Source organism: Chaetura pelagica, unplaced genomic scaffold, assembly GCF_000747805.2.
Source record: "Chaetura pelagica isolate M959 unplaced genomic scaffold, ChaPel_1.0 scaffold350, whole genome shotgun sequence".
NCBI classification, from domain to species: domain Eukaryota; kingdom Metazoa; phylum Chordata; class Aves; order Apodiformes; family Apodidae; genus Chaetura; species Chaetura pelagica.
Genome location: NW_009951818.1, coordinates 642,525 through 665,021, shown reverse-complemented (window position 1 = coordinate 665,021; position 22,497 = coordinate 642,525). Strand labels below are relative to the sequence as shown.

The 22,497-nt window shown below is 39.8% G+C and overlaps 1 protein-coding gene across 1 annotated transcript in view; it reads left to right on the top strand.

Annotated features, from left to right (window-relative positions):
* SOS1 (son of sevenless homolog 1 (Drosophila)) overlaps window positions 1-14,385 on the top strand; it is a 42,835-nt gene extending 28,450 nt beyond the window's left edge. Inside the window, exons 11-23 of the mRNA XM_010008680.1 lie at window positions 2,613-2,694; window positions 3,103-3,225; window positions 3,754-3,857; window positions 4,965-5,187; window positions 5,840-5,959; window positions 6,254-6,416; window positions 6,771-6,888; window positions 8,184-8,356; window positions 8,937-9,053; window positions 9,233-9,497; window positions 10,582-10,700; window positions 12,067-13,078; window positions 13,795-14,385. Of these exons, the coding sequence (XP_010006982.1) occupies window positions 2,613-2,694; window positions 3,103-3,225; window positions 3,754-3,857; window positions 4,965-5,187; window positions 5,840-5,959; window positions 6,254-6,416; window positions 6,771-6,888; window positions 8,184-8,356; window positions 8,937-9,053; window positions 9,233-9,497; window positions 10,582-10,700; window positions 12,067-12,561 (2,102 nt within the window). The 3' untranslated portion in view covers window positions 12,562-13,078; window positions 13,795-14,385. The remainder of the gene's footprint in view (window positions 1-2,612; window positions 2,695-3,102; window positions 3,226-3,753; window positions 3,858-4,964; window positions 5,188-5,839; window positions 5,960-6,253; window positions 6,417-6,770; window positions 6,889-8,183; window positions 8,357-8,936; window positions 9,054-9,232; window positions 9,498-10,581; window positions 10,701-12,066; window positions 13,079-13,794) is intronic.
* Window positions 14,386-22,497: the final 8,112 nt, after the last annotated feature.

Here is a 22,497-nt window from a genome sequence, read left to right as displayed (position 1 = left end):
TCTCTGCCAGAATAGCAAGCCCTTAATTTTCTGAGGTGACTTCTCTCAAATATGCTGTGACCAGCAGTGATGGCAACTTGGATCAGGGAGTCTAAAAGCAGTGTTTGCCATAGATATGACTTTTCTCTAGGTTTTTATCTTTCAAGGTCACTTCTTTAATGAATAATTACAGATATAATTGTAGAGGTGATACGAATTTATGGCAAGTAGCCAAAGAGCAGTTTAGTTAGTTGCATGTTGAGGAGTGCATGCTCTGTGTTCATGTGGTCAGATCTCAGCTTTTGTCATCTGTGAAGATCCACACAGTCCAGCTCATTTGTATTTGAGCGTTAGACCTTTCTATTTTTCTTCCCTCATCTCCCTGACAATGCACAAACTAGTTTATCAGCTGAAATATTTCTCTAATTCCCTGTGAAACAGGAGTAGGTACAGGCCAGTAGCTCTAACAAAGCAGTGCTGCTGGGGGTAAGAGGTGTCCAGCCACTGCAAGAACTGGCCAAAAGGCATGGCAGACTGGCCAAAGCATCCAGTGGTGGAGAAGCAAAATAAGGAGAAATCTCCTTTGCAAAAGCAGCTTTCCATATTTTTTTATGTGAGAGAAACTGCCCTTCAACTAGAAATTCAGGTTCTGACCCTATTTGCATATTCTGATGGATTTTACTTGTTTTAATGTGTTTCTGCATTCATTATCTGCTCCTTTGCATGAATCTTGTTTAAGAAAATTGGATTAGGTGGTACCAAGATTTGAAAGTTGTGGCAATTTTTTTTCATCCATAGGGCAGTGCTCTTCTATTTTTAAAGCTTTGATATGTTGAAAGTGCTTGTGCGTCATCATGGTGTCCGTTTCCTTTCTTAAGGAATTCAAGGGTGATTATTTATAAATCCTTGTAGAACAAGTTATTGTTCTTTTTTAGCTTTCAAATTGGCTGTATTGAAGAGAGAATTATCACATGAGCAGACATCCTGACTAACTAGTGTTGTCTGTATTTTTTTAACGATTGCTCATATACCGTAAACTATTTTGAGCAACAGTTTTTGCTAGTAAGATAACAAGGTTAGATTTGATTTTCTGTTCTACTTCATTGGAAATTCAATATGTATTACGGATTGAAACACTGGCCCTACCTGCCTGTAAATAACAATAGTTACGACTCATAGCTTGCAGTTCTCTGAAAATGTTAGTTGCTATGGAGGCTTTCTTTTTCATGTAGACAAAATCTGTTTAGGGTGGATGCTGTGTACAGAATGCAAGCTGTGAAAGCGTGAGTTACTGTGCTTACTTCTGTACTTGTTTTTTAGGACAACAAAAATTGTGTATTTTCATGATGAGGATGATGGGGACAGGGATGACATTCTTCATGCAAAAGGATTTGGATTTTTGCCTTTGAAAAGGATTTTAGACTGTACAGTTTCAAGGAGAGGTGGGAGAGGCGTTATGATAAGAAAAACGGAATAATGAAGGACATAGATATGGTAAAACAGAATAGCCAATTGTTTAAGAAGCAGGAATTAGCATACTGTAGAAATGCAAGGAAATGCTGTGTTACACAATACACTGTTAATCTGTGCAACACATTACAGTAAACTGTTGCCCAAATGAAGATCTTGGTAGGATCTAAGGAAGGTAGAATGTTCATTCAAATGGACAAGATGCTGGTATATATTTAGGAAGGATTTTAAAAAAGCTTTTAAAAACCCATATTCCAGGAAACAAGTCTGATGGCTTAATATAATGTTAGGTCAAATAACCAAGGCATTATTTTTCTTCATTACAGCCTATAGGAACTCCTCCTTCAAATCTTGTGTGTTCCCAATTGGAGTTTGTTTTTTGAATCTGCATATGGATTCAATATGCAAGACCATTGCAACTTACTCAGGTTTTTTTGTTAGTGATAACAGTGTTAACCTTTCTAGTCCACTCTGTGCAGTGTCAGCAGGCTGTCACTCCCACTTCCTCATATTTGAAAACAAATGGGTTTGGTTTTGTAATTAAGGGAGACACTTCAGTTTTCTGTTTTAAATATTTTCATGTTTTTAAAATGCGTTTTGAGTGTTTTAAATGAACCAATATGTAATTAGTCAATTTAAATATATTGGTTTTCTGGAAGATGAATAAACATAACATCAAAATACAGCTGTCAGTTAGCTGAAAAAATACCTAGCCTGCTGTAACCACAACTGGTTATCAGTTATACCGGTTTAGGCAAAACATTCTCCCCTTGAAAAGAAGGGGAGCTACTTGCTCCCCTTGCTGCTACTTGCTGCGTCACTTGAATTATCTTGTTCTTATCATTGTCCAAAATAAAGTGTTTTAATACGTGTCTCATAAATAAATATCTAAAAAATCTGGTCTTTTAATAATTGAAGGGAAAGAAAGTCATTATTTTAATTTCCAACAGAGTAAAAGTAGTTATCTTAAAATTCTGCTCTGTATTGCTATTTTAAGAGGTTCTGAATTGTTACCAAAGCAATTTTGGTTTGTCATCTTCTCTGTAAATTGATAGGCCAGCATCCTTAAAAGGACATTAAAGGACACTTGAAGTTACTTAAATTATATTTAAAAAAAAATAAGGTAATAGCTGACATGAGCATAAAACTATTCTTTGTCTTAGATCCCAACTTTGTTCGGACTTTTCTCACAACGTATAGATCCTTCTGTAAACCTCAAGAGTTGCTGAGTCTGCTAATAGAAAGGTATGCCACTGTTAAAAATGTTGTTCATATGAAGTGTAAATTTTTTTGTTACTATTTTTAGTTACAATAGTGTTTGTAAAATTGTTGTTTCCCAGTTAGCTTTGATTCACTCCTAACACTTTTTAAAAGTTGTCAAATTCAAGGATCGCAAGTAAAATGTTCAAGTTCTATCCAGAAACTCTAGGATTGTTCAGGTAGCTCCAGTAACTTATAGCATCTCATGGATTTGTCTTTGAAGTCTGTTACTGAATTTAGCAAATCTTTCTACGTGCTTACCAAGATGTAAGATTCTCGCTTGTGGAAATGTTCTGAATTACAAGCTATCTTTAATCAGCATTTTATTTATGTGTGCTGTGAAAAAGATTAGTTTAATAGGAGCCTAATACCTGTACCCATCTTCTGTGCTAGATTTGAAATTCCAGAGCCTGAGCCAACAGAAGCTGATCGTATTGCTATGGAGAATGGAGACCAGCCTCTTAGTGCAGAGCTGAAAAGATTTAGGAAAGAGTACATTCAGCCTGTGCAGCTACGGTGAGTGTTGCATCAATGTGAGCTGAACTGACTGCCTTTACATCTTTTGATGTACCACATTTTGGATGCAGTGGCTCTTGGTGATACCAGGAGTCTGTCTTCTGCATGCTTTGATAGAGAGCATGTGTGAGCCATTTTGACCTTGCTACTTTAAATCCTGGTGGGAATTTGAATTCATTACATGAAAAGCTTGTGAAAGCCTTGTGCTGGTTTTTCAGACTACTAGTGTGCAAATTAGTTTCTTACACCTGCCATGTTTTTTTAATCCATGTTTCTGCAAGGCTGTAGAGCATAAGTGTACCACAAAGGTGTAGGCAGAGAAGACTACAGAGAATGTTCTTTTTATGAACAATAGCATTACTGTGACTTCTTTAAAAGTAGAAAAATGCTGTTGCTGGTCAAGAGCAGACAGTAGAAAAATTGCATGTGGTCTGCTGATTCAGGTATTTGTGTGAGCCTTCACCTACTTAAATGCTAGACATGAAGATAGGCTGTTGCAGAGCGTTTACGTTTCCTGTACTTTTGCAGAGTGTTAAATGTATGTCGACACTGGGTAGAACACCACTTCTATGACTTTGAAAGAGATGCTGACCTTCTGCAACGTTTAGAGGAATTCATCGGAACAGTAAGAGGTACTTAGGGCTTTTTAAGTGCTGGCATGTATCATAAAGCATCCTTTTTCAAAGGTATGAAATGGGATCACTTTTTCTTTCACTGAGTAGTTAAAGAAAAACAGGACTGATTGCTCATTAAATACTTAACAAAGAACAAAACAAACCTTAGTATTAAAAAAGCCACTGTTATTCAACGTCTGGCCCCTAACATTCAGAAGAAGAGTGTTAGTTACGTCTTGGTAAATAAGTGTTGGGTTTTTTATAAAGGGAGTGAAATAATGCAAAAAATAAGAACTGAGTAATGATCAGAACAGAGTAATTGCTTTGGTTGTCATGTTAAACTACACACAGGGCTAAATGCTTAAAAGTTTGATGGTCGAAACCAGTATTTTTTTGAAGCTGGGGTTTTCCATCTCTTTCACAATGCCTAACAGACCTTTAAGACACCTTTGTATTGTGATCATACAGATCTTTCTTGTTCCCTTGTAAGAAAAACAGAGACAGCTGCAGGAGCCATTGATAACAAAATACTATGTTAGAGAGGTATTTAATGGTTATTTAGCAATTAAAAAGAGGAAAAGAATGAGCCAGCTAGTTAAGTGTGGATGACTGGTAAACTTTCAATGGTCTTGCCATCTCGTGTATGAAATTCTTGTGGTGTAGAGCTAAACAAGCATTTGGCCTAATTGAATCTAAATGTAGTAGAGGGAGAAGCTTCCTATCCCTGTTCCCTGTGTTAGCTGCGGGAAGCACACACTCTTGCCCAAAGTACAAAATCCAGGGTGTTTGCTGAAGTGCATTTTGGAGAAAAGAGGACTAGTTCTGATAAACTCGTGGCAAAGTCAGAAAAGAAAGGAAGACATCTGATTCAGAGCAGGAGCCTAATTTGGGTGTCCTGAATTGTGCTTGGGCAAACTTGGCATCCTCAGTGTTGAAGATTTCTTCTTTGTGTTCCAATGCTGTGAGACTTGTGCAAAAACGACACTTAGGCACTTCTAAAGAAACTATGGTTCCTTTAAGGTAGCAGATTCTGGGTTTAAATTGAAAGATTACTAAATGATATTGACCTCTTTGGAAAAATGGTATTAAGAGTAACTAATCAGTAATTTTTTCTCTGTGTGCCAGGCAAAGCAATGAAGAAATGGGTTGAATCGATCACAAAAATAATCAACCGGAAAAAGCAAGCACAAGCCATTGGGCCAAGTCACAACATTACTTTTGAGAGCCCACCTCCAGCAATTGAATGGCACATAAGCAAACCAGGACACATAGAGACTTTTGACTTGCTCACTCTGCATCCGATAGAAATTGCTCGGCAGCTCACTTTGCTTGAGTCAGATTTTTACAGGTAACTTTCTTCCACTGAAAAGGACATGACATATTCTCCAGCGTGAAACTGTTTCTGCAGGCCTGTACTGTGAAGCCCCCGTGGTAGGTCAAGGGACTTTACCAATGCCATGTAATAATTACTATTTTTTCAGAAAAAAATAATCTAAAAAGCAGTATTTGTCTCCCCAAGTTAATGTGCCGTGCATGTGACTGATGCATACTGCAAATTGCATTGTGCTGCAGGTTTCTCTTGACATTTTCCGTGTAGTTCAGTGTTTGAGAAGTATAAATAATAATTAAATCAGTTTTCTTCATATCCTAGTTTTTAAAGCAAATTATGGACTGTGTCAGATCTCATCAGGTGTCTGTGAGAGGTGGTTCAGGTGCTGGAGGCTCACATTCTGTTACAGTGAAAATGTAGACTTCATTCTTCATATAGATGAACAGAGGTGGTTAATAGTCACATAAAGAAATATTTACACACCAAAAACAAAGTGTTGAAATACCAGTCACTTAGTCATACGGGGAGCCTAGCATTATGGAAGTGCTACCTTAAGAATTTATTTCCAAATGTGCTTTACAAAATTCACGGGAAATAAAGAGGTTTTGGGAAAATAATACCTTTTTTCCAACTTCTAATTACATGTGTTGATACCTGCATACTTTTCTAGAGCTGTGCAGCCATCTGAACTAGTTGGAAGTGTGTGGACAAAGGAAGATAAAGAAATTAATTCTCCCAACCTACTCAAAATGATACGGCATACCACTAATCTCACTTTGTGGTTCGAGAAGTAAGTGACTTTCCTGAATCTGCACCTACTCCATTTTTGGACATTTACAGTCTATTCAGAAATATACTGTGAAAAATGCTGTTTTGAGAGAATTCTAGTTTTAGGTCATGTTTATATGCTGCCATAATAGTCTCAGCTTTTTCTTTTTAGAATATTTTCAAATGTTTTTTCTCTGAACACTTTCTAAACTGTGTCAAGTTATTTGATAATCTTTTCATATTTGTGTTACAAATTAATAGTGTTGGAAAACTCATCAACACTTCAATACAGAATCAAATGTTCTTGTGTATTTAGGTGCATTGTAGAAACAGAAAACCTAGAGGAAAGAGTAATGGTAGTGAGCCGGATAATTGAGATCCTGCAAGTTTTTCAAGAGCTAAACAACTTTAATGGTGTCCTTGAGATTGTCAGTGCTATGAACTCTGCAGCAGTGTATAGGTTGGATCACACATTTGAGGTACAGTGAATATTTTCCATTTTTTTGGTATGGAAGTGTAATGCAGTGTACCTTAGCTACTCTAAAAGCCTGTGTTTTCAGTAAGCATGTCCTTCAATGAAGGAGCAAGGAAAGTAAATTTCCCAACAAATGAATCAATGAGTGTGTCATAGAGCGCATTTTTTTCTTGGTTTCAGAAGCAAGAAATCAATCCTCACTTAAGAAACACAGGAAAAGGTAGCAAGATCCTCAGATGGTTGGGCATTACCCTCATTGTCACTGTCTTAAGGATCAGTGGGAGACAGTTACTCTGTATTGTTGTTGGGCTACACTTTTACTCTCTTTCCAAGCAGCCTGTTTCATCTCTCTATTTAGCAAATTCCAAGTCGCCAGAAGAAGATTTTAGAAGAAGCTTATGAGCTGAGTGAGGATCATTATAAGAAGTACTTGGCAAAACTCAGGTCCATTAATCCTCCTTGTGTGCCTTTTTTTGGTATGTATGTTTGGTTTGAAAGAACTGTATCATGTATAAATATTTGGAAAGAACAGAGCTAGGGCACTAAACCAAATTATGAACAATAGTGGGTTTGAATTTCAGGTGCCCCAACATTAATTGCTTATTTGTGAAAGAAAAAGTAAAGTGACTGTTAATTGCAGGAGTAATTTGCAGTAAAAATAAGTATATCCGTTATATATTATTTACATATTTACTCATTCTTGCTTTGAAAATGGTTTGGACTGTGTTCTGACCAACTATAAATGTCTTAAACAGAAGGCAGTAACATGAGATGTATTATTGCCATTGGCTAGAAGAGAAAGAAGGACCTCTTTGCCCATCAAGTATTCCAAGGAATAAAGCTAGAGTTTTAATTTTTATAGTTTTTTATAGCTAGAGTCTTACCTGATTAAAAAGTCTGATTCTATAAAAACAGAGTTTGGGAAGGAAGCCTCTCCTTTATCATCAAACTTGAACAGTTCTTCTTTCAATTGCTTGCAGTTTCTGATGTTCAGCAAATTGTGAAGTTAAGCACATGGCCTTCCTGTTCTTTAGCAAGCTGTGTGGATGTTTGCAGCAGATCAATTCCAGCTCTGGGCATTGTACTTGTTCAGCACAGGCTTCAGGTCAAAACTGAAATAAAACCGTGTTGATGGCTTTTTTGGCCTTTCACAGACTGGGACAAGATATACTCCAGAGCTCTGCAAAAAGACATTAGATCATGTCCTGCTTCAGAGATGAGTAGAGGTTAGCAGGATCACACGTGAATAGCTTCAGTTATTCTCTCAAGTTAGACTTAAAAGAGTCATAATGACCATTCCAGATACATTATTTGTGGACCTGAGACTGGTCTTTATACTCATCAGATCGTTTGATGCAATTATGAAGCTAGGAGTGGAGAGTGGAACAGAAGAATAAAATCTGAAAGTAAATTTTGGAGCTTAGCTAGAGTGTCTAATGGAGTAGAGCTGAATTGAGGCAGAGCAATTGAGAGAAAGTACTCTTGTGTTGCAAAATGATAGTGGTGTTCAGTTGTGAGTTTTCTGAACAACAGAAAGATGTCCAGACTTGGAGATTTTGATGCAAAAAGGGGACCTTTTTGGGAAAGGCATATTAAAATATTTAAATGTTGTCCTTATTTGAAAATGACATGCAATTGACCCTAACAGAGAATTTTTCTAAATAATTAGAATGCCCAAATCAAATTGTTTAAGAATTCTTTGTATTCCAGTCATGTGACTTCCTCCTTGTTTTGTACTATGTATTGAGAACCTCTTCTGTGTGCTCTTTAGGGATTTACTTAACTAACATTTTGAAAACAGAAGAAGGCAACCCTGAATTTTTAAAGCGACATGGGAAAGAACTTATTAACTTCAGCAAGAGAAGAAAAGTAGCTGAAATAACTGGAGAGATACAGCAGTACCAGAACCAGCCATATTGTTTAAGAGTGGAATTTGACATCAGAGTAGGTGGCATTATTTCCTTGAGTCCATGCACCAGGCTTTTTTTATGGTGGCTCTGTCAGCTGATACACCATAAGTGTGTGTTGGTGGTGCTGATGTTCACATTTTTCTTTCTCCTAGTGTCTCCTCCCATCCTTCTTTCCCCCCTCCTTCATACCTTTAAGTTATATTCTTTCAGAGAGTCACAGGACAGGTTATCTTAAGAGATTCTGCAAGATTTTCTATTATTTTTTCTTCTCAAGGTTTGGCAGAATGCATTGTGAGAGCAATCTTCCGTGCATCCTTGTAAAGATGGACTACATACAACTTTTTCTGAAGGTGTTTGAGCTAACCTGGTCTGATTTTTGCACTGCAGAAAGTTTTTAGGGTACTTGCATAATTGATTTTTAGACCAAGCATAGCAGTAGCAATGCCCAGCAAAGGGCAAAACAGGTTTAATAACTTAAAGTGTATCATTCCTTCTGACTCCAGCATTTTCTGTCTTCTCTAGAATAGTTGGGATCGTTTGTGCAGTAGGAAAAAATAGTAGTAAGCACTAGGAAGTGGCTTAGCTGATGACTTTTCTACCTTCTTGTATTTCAGAGATTTTTTGAAAGCCTGAATCCCATGGGAAACAGCATGGAAACAGAATTTACAGATTATCTGTTCAACAAGTCACTAGAGATAGAGCCACGAAATGTCAAGCCTCCACCAAGATTTGTTAGTATTCAATTTATTCTTAGTTTTGTGTTGTGTTTGTTGTTGTTTTTTTCAAAAAATGCTTACATCTATCTTTCGAGATAGCAGAAGTCATTTCAGGTGTCTGACTTCATAAATACAAAGCTACATTTAGCTGGTCTTACAGCCTTTTGATTTTTTATTTTTTTTTGTCGTTTCAGCCCAAAAAGTACAGCTATCCTCTCAAGTCCCCAGGTGTTCGTCCCTCTAATCCAAGGCCAGGTACCATGAGACATCCTACACCCCTGCAACAGGAGCCAAGGAAAATTAGTTACAGCCGCATCCCAGAGAGCGAGACAGAAAGTACCGCATCTGCACCCAACTCTCCGCGAACTCCCTTAACCCCTCCCCCTGCTTCTGCTACTTCAAGTACTACAGATGCCTGCAGTGTGTTTGACTCAGATCCTTCAAGTCCCTTTCATGCAAGTAGGTGCTAGTAGATAGACTACCAAAAATGTATGCTTCTTTTTGGTGTTAGGTGAAAATCATGCTTAGTCTTCTAAGGCGACTACAGAAATGGTTTATCTCCTTGTGGCAGCAAAAGCTTTCAGTGTGTTTTATTCCTTTTTTTAGTAAGTTTTTATTGTAAAGGGAGAAACTGAACAGAAATAGTTGTGTTATGTAGAGAGTATTGCATGTCTTTGGAGAAGCTGTCAAAACAGAAGGCAGAGGTACATCTCTGCCCATGTTGCAAACAAACATTTGAGGAGTCAGCTGCCATGTGTCTATGCAGTGAATATATTCACTAAGAAGCAGTTTGATGGTGAACAATGAGAATAAAAAGGAACGTTTTGTGGGTGCCTTATTCTGCTGTCTGCCATTCTGAACTGGTTTTATTGCACGAGAATGTTCTTTTCTGCAGAACTTAAAATCAGCATTTCCCTGCTTTAAATCCATCAGGACCCATCCACACCTTTTTTTTTTTTTTCTTCTGTCTTCACCAACATACAAGAAAGCTCGTATTCTATGATGTGCTTTCAGTAACTTATAGTGGACATAGCCTCCAGTCATGTATGAGGGCTTTCAAAGGAAGTACAGGGTTAATCCTGCGTTCAGCTGGTTGCCACAAGGAGGTGAAATGACTTGCTAAAGGAAGAAGTTGCTTAGCAAAGCCAGTGACCTTGCTGAGCATCCGAGCCAGGTCTCTGGAGTATCTCTTCAGAAAAAGATATTTCTTCATTGTTGAGTTGACCCATTGACTGCAAGTTCATTGTTTTAGTGCTCTTGTGATACAAGAACAACTTAGTTGTGTGGTCTTGGTCTCGAAGATTGCTTAAGAATGAGCAGGAATTGATGGCCATAGAGATGATTGCAGCTCAGAAAAGCAGCTTGTTTGGAAGCTGCAAGTTAAGAGGGTTGTTTCATTGTCTTTCTTTCACATCCTGATTCATGCTACTTTTGAGCAATTACTTGATTATTTATGACACCTTTATGTGCAGCAATAAAGTAAATATAGTGAGTGGAACAAAAGTTCATCATTATCAGGTTTGGGTTTTTTTATGTCCACTAGGATCTGCCTCTGTGTCATCCATAAACTTTACCAAAAGTTCAGATGAAGCTCATGTCCCACCTCCGGTTCCTCCACGCAGACGACCGGAGTCTGCCCCAGCTGAATCTTCCCCATCAAAAGTAAGTAAGGAGAAAAAAAGGGCATTTTTTTTCTGGGAGATGAGGGCAAGGTATGATAGAAAAGTAACCCTTAAAGATAGTACAAGATTTTCAGAAGAACTTTTTGGAAATCTTTGAAATTTTTGTAGAACTGCAGGTAAAGACTAAGCAACCATGTATTTCAAGACTTCACAGTTCTGCCTCATTATGTCCCGGTCCCAAACAAATAAAAATTAACAAATGAGGTATAAATGTAAGGTTGGAAATGTCTCTTGTCTACTGATCCCTCACGTTGTCTGTGAGAAACTGAGGCTTCAGGCAGATGCTTCTGTATCTGATAATTATCTCAGGGTATCATTTTGGGGTGTATGGGTGAAGGTAAAGATCTGAAGAACAGCAATGATGGAAAGTGATGTACACATCTCAGTCCTCTGGAAGGTTCATTAGAGTATTTGACCCTGATGCTGTAGTGTTCAGTGCTTTTTTTCCCTTCTTTATTACCAGTCCTGTCTGCCTGCCTGCTTGAGCCATTGCTGCATTTTGCTTTTGTATTTGTCTGATGTTTGGGATCTGATCCAGCCTTTGTTGCAGACAGTGTCAAAAGTCTCTTGATTTCAGTGAGGGCTGGTTTGTGACTTCAGAGAACTGGGTGGATTTGAAAATCCCACTCAGAATCAGTTCAGAACATGTATGTCTTTGAAGAGAGCTTGTATATGACTCTTCAGTAAGTTGTTTTCAGACTACAGGCGACTATGCCGTCAGCCAGCGGAGTTAAACACCATGTTCCTACCAACATGTAAATGATTAAAATATCATATATGTGATAAGGTTTTGGAGACCTATGACCCTGTCACTGTGGTCTGCAGCTTGGGCACTGTTTCAGTCAATAATTCTGACTACTTAATTCCATCTTCTGAGCATAGGTCTTTTTTTCCCTGTTCAGCACCATCTCTCTCTCCCTTTTCTTCATTTTCTTGGAGAAATGTCTGGTGTTACCACCCAAGTGCTTTTTGATTGGGGAGACATACCTAGCAAGCAGACATGGAACTAGCATGGAAATTGTTGCTTTGACCACCATCCTTGCCTGGCCTCTTCATTCCTTCCATCCTTGGCTGTTAACTCATGTATTGATATACCCCTGCTTTCCTCCCGCACATCCAGTCTGTCTTTTGTGTCTGCATTGCTCTGAGAAACATGTTTTTCAGACACTGCCACTCTCTTTTGCTTCTTTACTCTCCATCTTCCTTCTGCAACTGCTTGCTGTGCCACCTCTGTAACTGGGTAAGAGAAGTCTGCAGGGCAGGAGCTCTTCTTCCATTTCACAGCAGGGACCTGTTCTTTACTGCCACTCTAAAATTGTACTGAATAAAATGTTTGTGTGCCTCAGATTTCTTCTGCGCACCTGGACAGCCCACCAGCAATCCCTCCTAGGCAACCAACCTCGAAAGTGTATTCACCAAGGTATTCAGTGCCTGACCGGACCTGCATCTCTGACCCCCCTGAGAGCCCTCCTGTGTTACCACCACGAGAACCTGTGCGAACTCCAGATGTTTTCTCTAGCTCACCACTACACCTCCAACCTCCACCATTGGGGAGAAAAAGTGAACTTGGTAACACCTTTTTCCCAAATAGTCCATCTCCGTTTATTCCTCCTCCCCCTCAGACACCTTCTCCACATGTAGCACGGAGGCATCTTCCATCACCACCTTTGATACCACAGGATGTGGACCTTCATTCCGTTGCTGGACCACCTGTTCCTCCACGACAAAGCACTTCTCAACATATCCCAAAGCTTCCTCCAAAAACTTATAAAAGGGAGCACACACACCCGTCGATGCATCGGGATGGACCACCATTGCTGGAGAATGCCCACTCCTCCTGAACTATCCCTTGCACTGGGAGTCGTGTTTTCCTGGTGCTACGTCTGTTGCTGGCAATGGATGCACTGAACCTGGTGGTGCCAAGGAGTTGGGATGTGTATGCCAAACACTAAAAACTCTCCCAATAGATTGGAAATGCAGTGTACAGAAATGGAATTGCAAAAAAAGACATTCTAGTGGAAAAATCAGTCACCTTGGTATTCTTATTTTAGTATGGAGGACACTGTTCTAAAGTAATTGGACAACTGATTGTACCAGAAAAAAAGACTTGAGGGACTTCTTTGGCCAATGAGCAGAGACTGTTTGTGTAATGATCAATAATGTCCAGTACAGGAAGGAAAACAGTCTTGTATCCATCAGTTCCATACAGTAGCACAGTTTTTTGGAATGAAAACATTATGCACTTTTTTAAAATCTCAAACAGGGAACTTTATATCCTTCTTAATTTTCCTTTTGCTTTACTCCCTGCTTTAAAATAACTTCCTAAAATTATGAGAAGGACTGCGAGGAAGATCTGGGGTACTGTCATGGTTTGACTCAGGATCAGCAATTAATCCAGCAACAATAATGCTCTGAACCCTCCCCCTCCACCCCGGTTGGGTAAGGAGAGAGAGAATAAAGAGAGAGAGACTTTCTGGTTTGAAAGCTAAACTAGACAGCTTTCATTAAAAACTAATGTTAAGAAAATATGTACAATTATATACAAATGTGTTCAGGAATGTGCAAATCCCCTATTGCCTCCCCCCACCCCCAGCAACTCCCACAGCATCTCCTGAGCTGTGAGCAGTCTCGAAATGTCTCGGAGCTGCCAGAGAGCGGCAGAGCAGCCAGGAGCTGAGGGGAGAGTGATGAGGGTCAGGGATGCATGAGCCTGGGGATCAGTGGTGATGGATAGATGGAGTCCTCCCTGGACACTGGCCACGGATGGAAGAAGAAGGAGCTTGACCTCCATAATCCCTGACCTTACACCGAGGTTACACAGATATATGGAATGGAATACTTTGGTCAATTTTTGCTGTCCATCTAGTGCACTTCTTCCTGCAGGAGGGCTGCAGATACGACTGAGGCCACAGAGCAAAGTGTCTTTGAAATCTTGGCAGTAACATAAACATTCCAGCGTTAACCAGTTCACTAGCTGGAAAACTTGCTGCTCATTAAAAGAGACCTCACTGAAGGAAAAAAAACCAAAATCAGTGAAAAGGAAATTGTCCTCATCCTGGCTCAAACCAGGACAGGTACCTTGTGGAGCTAGAATTAAGGCAAAGCACTGTATTGCAGTCCTGTTTACAAGTTGTTACAATGAGTAGTAGGGGGTACCTAGGCTTCACCAAAGAGGTACTTTATTATTATTTTCTGAAATGTTATGGTGCCAGTTCAAAAATAAATTTTTGCCAGGAAGCATAGTGTCTAATTATTGCTTTCTTTAGATAAAGCAGATGAAAGTCTTACATCATTAAGATGACAGCTTTTTCTTTTTTGTTTTTAAAGGCAGCACTATCATCCGAAGTAAATATATTGCTACATTTAGAAGACTGTTAATCTCTGCTAGGTTATGTCATGTTCTTTTTAAGGTTTACTGATAATCCATTTCATGGCTAGTAGCTATTCTTTCTCAGTTATGCCATGAAAACTGTCACTTGTGAAAAGGAGCACTCACTGGTCATCTTCCATAGCTATTGTCATGTTTTACTAACAATAGATTAATCAACATACATAGAATTGCTTTGCAGTTGCGTAAATCATGTGTATATAGTGAACATTGCATAAATATACTTGCAGATTGTTTTTAATTTAATTGAAATAAAGATACAGATATGTTTGGCTGACATATGTTAAGTTATTACGCAGACAAACGTGCAACTCAGTTTTTCAGTTAAGCACTGAAGGGGTTAAAAGTACATGATGTGGTACGTATTTTTCCTAGTTCAGTGTATCTATTTTAGTAATAAGAGTCTAAAGAGAAATTGTTTTTGGCATGAGTTACAGAGTAATAATCTAGTAATATTTGAGAAGCTGGGTTACCCCCCAAGTGAATTATTCTACCTTGTAAAACTTCTCCTGTATGACACTTGTTAGAAAATGTCAGACTTACTAATCTTTACAGTAGCTTTCTATGTCCAAAATACACATGATGGAACATGTACTGGTATAGGTATCATGACATGGATTATCCATAAACCTGTGTACTGTTCTTCAACATTATACAATACTGTGACAGTAATGCATGGCAGTTATTGAAAAAAAGAAGTCCTGTAATCTCCACTATGGTATGTATGTGAAGTGTGAAGTACTTCATCTTCAGTTACTGTGGCTGAGGAGTCAAAGTAAAATTCTATCCCATTTCCTCTTTGGAAGAAGAATACATTTCAGCATCTTGGAAAGCTGTGTCATTAGAGGTGGTGTTAGGCAAATGATGATGGGAATCACCTTTATGAATGTTTTCTGTGATGCCATTGATCAGTGCCCCTCAATCCTTCAGTGTGGTAATTGCATTTCAGAAAGTGTTCTGATTTCATCAGCAAGAATGGCAGTTTTCTTCATAGTCAAATGTTGACATTATGTCTTTAACAATGTTCTTTTGAAAAAATTTTCTGGCAAAAGAAGAAAAGTGAAGAACCTTGGCTTCGGAGGAGAACATTATATGGGAACTTTGTAAAAACCCTCAAGCTACAGGAGGCATAGTTTAGGTTATCAGTTCTTTGGATATAAACACCACAATGGACATACCGTTGGCAATGCCGTACCAGCTCATCAGTGGATTAGCAGGGAAAACTCCTTACATCTAGACTATCTGATCTGTGTCTCTTCTTCTGCATGTTGTCTGTGCTATTTCGCAGCCAAGGCAGAAGGAACAATCCAGTGGTTAGATTGCTCAGTTAGGAGAGGCATCACATGGATCCTGCTTATCAACAGTTTTCTTGAATGTCAGTAAGTCTCTCCCTTTGGGAAATGGGGAATAGTGTTTCACATCTTTGTGGCTGAAGATAAAAATCCTCTACTTTTTGGTAAGGTACTTGGACAACAGGTGATCATGGTCACCATGCAGGAACCTAACCTAAACATGCCTTGGAGCCCAACAATGAGTCAATCATACAGTTCAAAATTGTAGATTTGACTCAGCAGCCAACATGAATGGTTGAGAATCAAACCCATTGCATTTAGGAGTAAACTGCTAAGCCAGTGGTTTGTCTAATGACTGCTTTATTTCTGTTACTAATTATTTAATTTGGAATTACTTATTTGGACCATGTTTGCATTAGTGACAATACTTTCCATATAGAAAATTAAATATTTTTAATTATTCTATCTGCCCCCTTGGTAAAATGACCCTGGATGGTCTCATGTGGCTTGAGTTGATAATGTGGCCTGGACAATGAAACATGCTTGTGTGGAGGCTGGGTGAGTTGCTCTGTTACCCTAGAGTGCTGATATATGGCTCAAAAATCAGCCGAAACAACTGCAAACTGTGGACAAGGCTGTAGAGGTCAGCAGAATTTTATACATATGGTGCTTCACAATTTGTGCGTTTTAACCTCAAGGTTTCTACTGTATATGTAGACTAGTGCAACAGTGAAGCATAACCTGGGTTTGTTGTTTTTCTTCCTGATTGTTGTAGTTGTGTATTAGCTCAAGAAAATCCTTCTGGAAATTTGTAAGTGCTAGAAGTCCCAAGCGCAAGGTGCTGCGTCTCAACGCAGGGCAACCCCTGGTGTATCAGTACAGGCTGGGAGATAAAGGGATTGAGAGCAGCTTGCAAGAGAAGACTTGGGGTTCTGGTGGGTGAAAAGCTGGACATGACCCAGCAGCGTGCAAGCGCAGCCCAAAAAGCCAACCATGACCTGGGCTGCATCAAAAAAAGTGTAGCCAGCAGGGCAAGGAAAGTGATTCTGCCCCTCTTCTCTCTGGTGGGACCCCACCTGCAGTACAGTGTCCAGCTCTTGAGCCCTTAGCACAGGAAAGACATGGACCAGTTGCAGCTGGTACAGAGGAGAGCCACTAAATTATCAGAGGGCTGGAGCACCTCTCCTGTGAAGACAGGCTGAGAGAGCTGGGGTTGTTTAGTCTGGAGAAGAGAAGGCTCTGCGGAGACTTTACTGCAACCTTTCAGTACTTAAAGGGGACTTATGAGAAAGATGGGGACAGAGTTTTTAGCAGGGCCTGTAGTAATAGGGGGTAATGGTTTTAAACTGAAATAAGGTAAATTCAGACTAAATAGAAGGAAGGAATTTTTTACAATGAGGCTGCTAAAACACTGGAACTGGTTGCCCAGAGAGTTGGTAGATGCCCCATCCCTAGAAGCATTCAAGATCAGGTCAGGGCTCTGAGCAACCTAATCTAGTTGAAGATATCGCTGCTCATAGCAGAGGGGGTTGGACTAGATTACTTTGAAAGGCCCCTTCCAACCCCAAGCATTCTATGCTTTTCTAAGTGCCCTGTATTTACTTCTCTTCAGTATGCTGGATGGAAAGTCAGCCATCGTGCTGCATGGTGACCCCAAGGTATATGTTGTTGTCATGACGTTCAGCAGCCCAGGGGAAGTTATTCTGTTGCTGTCTTCTAATGGAGGAAATTATCCTGCTTCAGATTCAGTGCTGTGGAAGCATCTGAGTGCTCTGTCCTCAAGTGGCCTTCTCCACTGTGGGCTAAGCTGTTTCTCTGATGTGCCCCTCTTAAAATAGGGAGAGAAAAGTCTGTCTCAGTAAGAGTGTGTTTATGCTAATGCACTGGATTTAGATCTTTCAGCATTTAGTGACATCATGTGATGCTTAATTATTTTTCTTTTGCATGCATTTTAAATTAAAAGTTCTTTTGAATTGGCTCTGATTCCAGCTTGGTGACGTCACTGGAGGTACCACTATTGAAGGTTTATCGTGTTTCAGGGAGAAGGTTTTATTTTGTTACACCCAAGGAAGTTTCTTTTCATCCTGAGGAGGTGTTGGAACAAATTTGCATCACAGCAGGTTGGGTGGCAACACCAGTGCATTATAATAGGCATCAGTTCCCTTCTTAGTTGTTGTCTCCAACCTAGTGTGGCATTTTACAGAGGCAGCCTCTACTGTTGGTGTTTCTAGCTGCAATTTAAGTTCAAGTAGAATTCATGAAGGGCTTGCAAATTACATGCAAGTCAAATAAAATATTCCTTAATGTTTTGCTGCTGTGATTGGTGCAATTTGCTGCAGTATGTAAAAATCCATCCTTGACTTCCTTCTTGTTGCCTTTTCCAGCCAGCAGGGAGGGACTTGTTAAAAAAAGACTGGTTTAAGATGATATTTAAAAGTTTTGCAAATTCTTATGGTTTTCTCCCCTCAATTTTAGTTGTTGAATTGTCAGTTCAAAATATAGATGATGTGAGAGCTGAAGCCTTTTAATTCTTACTTGTTAAAGAATGAAACCTGTGGCCCAATATTATTGTAACAACAGAAGCACTTTTAACTTTGCAAATTTCATGCCTTATTTTCCTTTTAAAACAAAACAAAAACCAAAACCCTCTTAAGTGTATTTTGGTTTTGTCAACTGTGAGCAAATTTCTCTTTTGCCTTCAGTGGAAAACAATGCACTAAGTAGCCAGCTGCTGCAACATTATAAGGCAAACAAAATAAAGAGTAAGAAGAGTAAGTTGATTTTTTTTTAAATTATTCTTTTTTTGCTTTCTAGCCAGCAAATGCAAAATCCTGTACCAGGTGGTTGAAAAGTTGAAATGGGAAAATAAAATGTAAAAAGCATATGCCAGATGCATGACAATTCTAGTAGCTGCCAAATGTGCCTTTTATCAAAGAACATCAGTAATAATTTTAAAAAGAAGGGTAGATGAAAGTAAAACTATCAGGGGTGCAGTTGTTGGAATGGCTTTGGACAAATTTGTTTTGGAATAAGCCTTTTGTTGTTTGTGAAAAGAACACATTTTAGGTTCCAGTAAGTTTGTTCAAGTGTGTGTGTACATTTGCTTTGGATTACTTGCCAAAATGAGTGAACTTAACAGCTATGTCAGTCCAGTTGTAAAAAGAAAAAAAAAAAAGAAAAAAAAAAAAAAAGAAAGAGAAGTAGTAAACTTTAGCTGGCATATTTGATGACCTGTGTACGTAACTGTCTTTGTATGCTGTGTCTGCAGTGGTATCCAGATTGCATTTAAGTGAAAATTCAATAGTGGCTGTTACTTTTTGGCATTGAAAGTTATGTTCTAAAAATAAAATAATTTTTGAAAGCCCTATGTGTATCACAGAAGTGTACACTTTGAAATATGTCAGATAACACTGAAGGTGTTTGGAGTGTGAGACTGGCTTCCTTAAGTCTAAATATTGTGTGCTTTACACTAAGGACAATCATGAGTCTGCTACAGAAGTAGTTTTTGCATAGGATAGGAAAATATTAAAAGACAGTAGCTTGTGGGCAGAGGAACTGTATGGAGTAGAAGACAGGTAAGCAAAGTGTAGAGGTAGAGGACACAATCTTTTAACTGTTGTGCTCTGCCATGGGATTATTTGTCGTAGGTGCTACTCCAGCTCTGCTCCTTTCTTTTGAACTTACTGCCTCAAAGGATCTGAAGTCTAAGGGTAAATACTGTCTCTTCAGTTTCACTTCATTCATTTTTTAGGTAGGTACCTTCATGTAAGAGCTCACATTTCATCTTGTGTTTGAATCAGATCATGGTAAATAAAGGGACACTTGTATCTAGCAACAGGCAAAACATCTGCTTTCAAAGAACAGAGTAAGTAAATGAAAACCACTTGTGTGTAGAAACTGCTTAATAATCGTGGTAGTCCCCTCCATCTTGTCCACCCCACTAAACCAAACAGTGGCCAAAGACAGTACTTAGTGCACATGCCCCAGCTCCTGTGCAGGCATGACCAAGGCTTTAACAACTGTGCATCGGGTTTGGAAAAAGCAACTGGATTCCTTAGAACATGTTGATTGGGTTGTGCCCTTACCAGGGAATATCTGTACTTGTAGCACGTGCTTGACTTCTACTGAGGTGAAAATACTCCAAGAACTTGCAGTGGAAGCCAGGATTGCAACTCTGGAGAAAAAAGGTAGGAGAAAGAGCCTAAGTTACATAAACTTAGAAGTAGCCTCAATTATGCTGGCTTAGAGAAATGAAGTAGTGAGAGAATACATCTGACCAGCCATGGAGAGGTGATCTAGAAGAGAAAGCCACAAGAAGAGCAAGTCCTAGTGGGGGCTGTCTCAGTCTCAGGCAGTTTCCAGCTGATAAGCATCCCTATGATTGAAAGGGATTTGAGGAGGAAACATTGCAGTAGATTTGCACAGGAGTAAAACTACTTGTGCTGTTGATGGAAAGCTCTGCTGGTGTACTGTAATCTCTGAGACCACTGTCCTCGAGTGGCATGATGCTGCAGGGAGCTACAGAGCAGTAGAAGGAGTGTTACACATGCTTGCAGGTGCCAGTATGGGAAGGTGTGAGCACAATCCACTAAATTGTTCCTCTTTGTGCTGTCATTGCTTTGGACCTGCTGAGGATATGACAAAGGTAAGATAGTGTTGATAGAACTGGAATTATCTTTTTTTTTTTTCTAAAAATGCTATGTGACAGACATTGCAATATACAGGAAGATATTAAGATCTCTTAGAGTTGGATAGTTGATATTGAAGAGGAGTGTGTGTCAGTGAAGGAGGCTCATGGGATTTTTTTGTGAAAGCTCATGTGTCTGTAACAGAAGCAGACACAGGAGTAAAGGAGATGGAGGAAGGAGCTGAAAAAATGTCACAGTGAGCTGCAGTAACAGGATCTTGACCTGAAGGCTAGAGAGTGAATCAGCTGAGTGCTGGGTATAAGAGTTTTGGAACCAGCTGTATGGAAACAGTCTTATATGACTGTGTGTGCAGAGGAACAGGATTTTGTAAGTAATGTTGCCTCAGAAAGGGACCTGGGAAATGTTTCTTCTTTTAACGGCTGCAACCTTAGGGCTGATTCACTGCAAAAGACACATCAGTGTTAGTTAAAAGCAATGTTTATTTGGCACAGGGAGAAAAATAATCCAGAACACACATACACTAAAGGTGAATTTGGATCAGACCTTGCAAGAGGTGTTTTTCTGTGTGGTGCTGAGCATCATTAATTAATTTTATTTACATTTGCAGATTTGGAGCAGGTACAAGGAGATCTCAAATGATAAGTATCAGCCTGGAAGTAAGAACTCATACAGGATCAGAAAGAAATAACCATCAATTCTGACCATGCCTTAAGTCACTAAAACAGAAGCTAAAATCCATGTGCATTTTATAAGCAAGGATCTGCCACTTTGGAAGGATTTCCTCACCTAGGAGATGTTAGCTGGTAGGTTCTCTCCTTTGTCCTGTTTCTGTCCTGGTATCTGCCTGGTAAGTGTGAGGAGCAAGTTTGTTCGTAAAAGTGGTGTTCTATATGAGACCAAAGACAAAAGCATTGGAGCCCTTGACAATATCAGTGCACAGTGGAAACTTATCCACATTAATACAACTCTGGTTCCATGGACAAGCAAATAGGTCTGTCTGTGACTGATTCCTATGCAGAACAAGCAGGCTTTGCTGATTCTTCTGTTACAAGATGCTTCTATCCTGGCCCTGCACTCTCTTGACTGGAAGCTGCAATGTTCTAGAAGTGTCTTTGTGGTGCAGTGGCTGATGTGTGGCCCTAATGAAAGGACAGAGCAATTTGTAGTTTAATGGATGTGAGGGAGAGGGAAAGATACTGTTTAAAAACCTTAAATTATAAAAAAATCTTCCCAAAATAGTTGTAAAAGCTGTTGGGTGAGGAGATGATGATACTTTTTGTAAGGAGAAGTGGATTTTTGGGAATTGTTTTGGGGCTTGGGTCCAGTAAAATCTATAGGGCAGGTATCAGCTAAAACATTTTAATCTCTGGAGTTTTATTTGCTCGCTTTCTTGAACTATGGGGAAAACTTTGTGATAAAGGGTATTTTTTGTCTGTCCACAAGGAGAACTTGTGACTTCGAGCGTATGGCACCATCGCCTTTCCTGCCGTAGTGCCTCAGTTTTAGCTAGAAGAACTGCTCCAAAGCAGGGTGCTGCACATGATGAGGCTTTTAAGGTGGTGTCAGGCCAAAGAGAATTAGGAAAGAGTATTTCAGGTGTAACACAGACCAGGAGCTAGGACGCTGGTTTGACTGTGTCAGTGTCTGCATCGATCCACTGTGGGGACAGCGTGGAGAAGAGTCTTTGTCTCTTGTGGCAGGCCTTGGACTCAGCCTACATCACCTGCTTGGAGACACAGGCAATTCCAACAGCAGGAGCAGAGAGTCCACAGCAGGAGGCAATTCAAGAAACAACACAGCACTTGGAAGGTGAAGGAGGATGTTGGGGAGTGATGGAAGTCCAAAAGAAAGGAAGCTGCTGATTAAACAGTACGAAGCCCAGGTGCTCCAGCTGATGCTTCTTAGGCCTTCTTAAACCAGCAGGGTGTAATGCAAGCTGGCCTCCTGGAAAACATCTTTGATGGTGGTTTTTCTTTGGAAAGTGGAAGAAAGGGGAATTTCAGGCTTCTGACCAGGATGCCAAGGCTGCAAAGGTAGCCCATCCATTGTGGGTAAGCCCAGATTAGACCTGGCTTGAATTCAGAAGAGCAAAGATGTATGGCAAATCAAGCAGCGTTAGGGGATGAGGGGGAGGAGAAGATAGTGGGATTTGGCCAAAGCTTTCCAAAACTGAGGAAGGTTAAAGTCAGGCGGGGGTGAAAGCTAGCAAGTTCCTGTGCTTATTGGACCTGCTGGCTGAGCTCCCTTTCAACCGATAGCCTGGCCCTGCCCTGCGCTAGGAAGAGCAGGATGCGTTTGTAAGGCAGTTGTGACAGTCTCCTCTCCCCCACCCCTCCACCTACTGTGTTAGTCAGGGGGCATCTTGGGGCCTCGCTGTCTGTCTCCACCCTCAGGGACCTGGGGAAGCACTGTCGCACTTAGGCTGTGGCCTGCCTTTCTTGGGGCTGT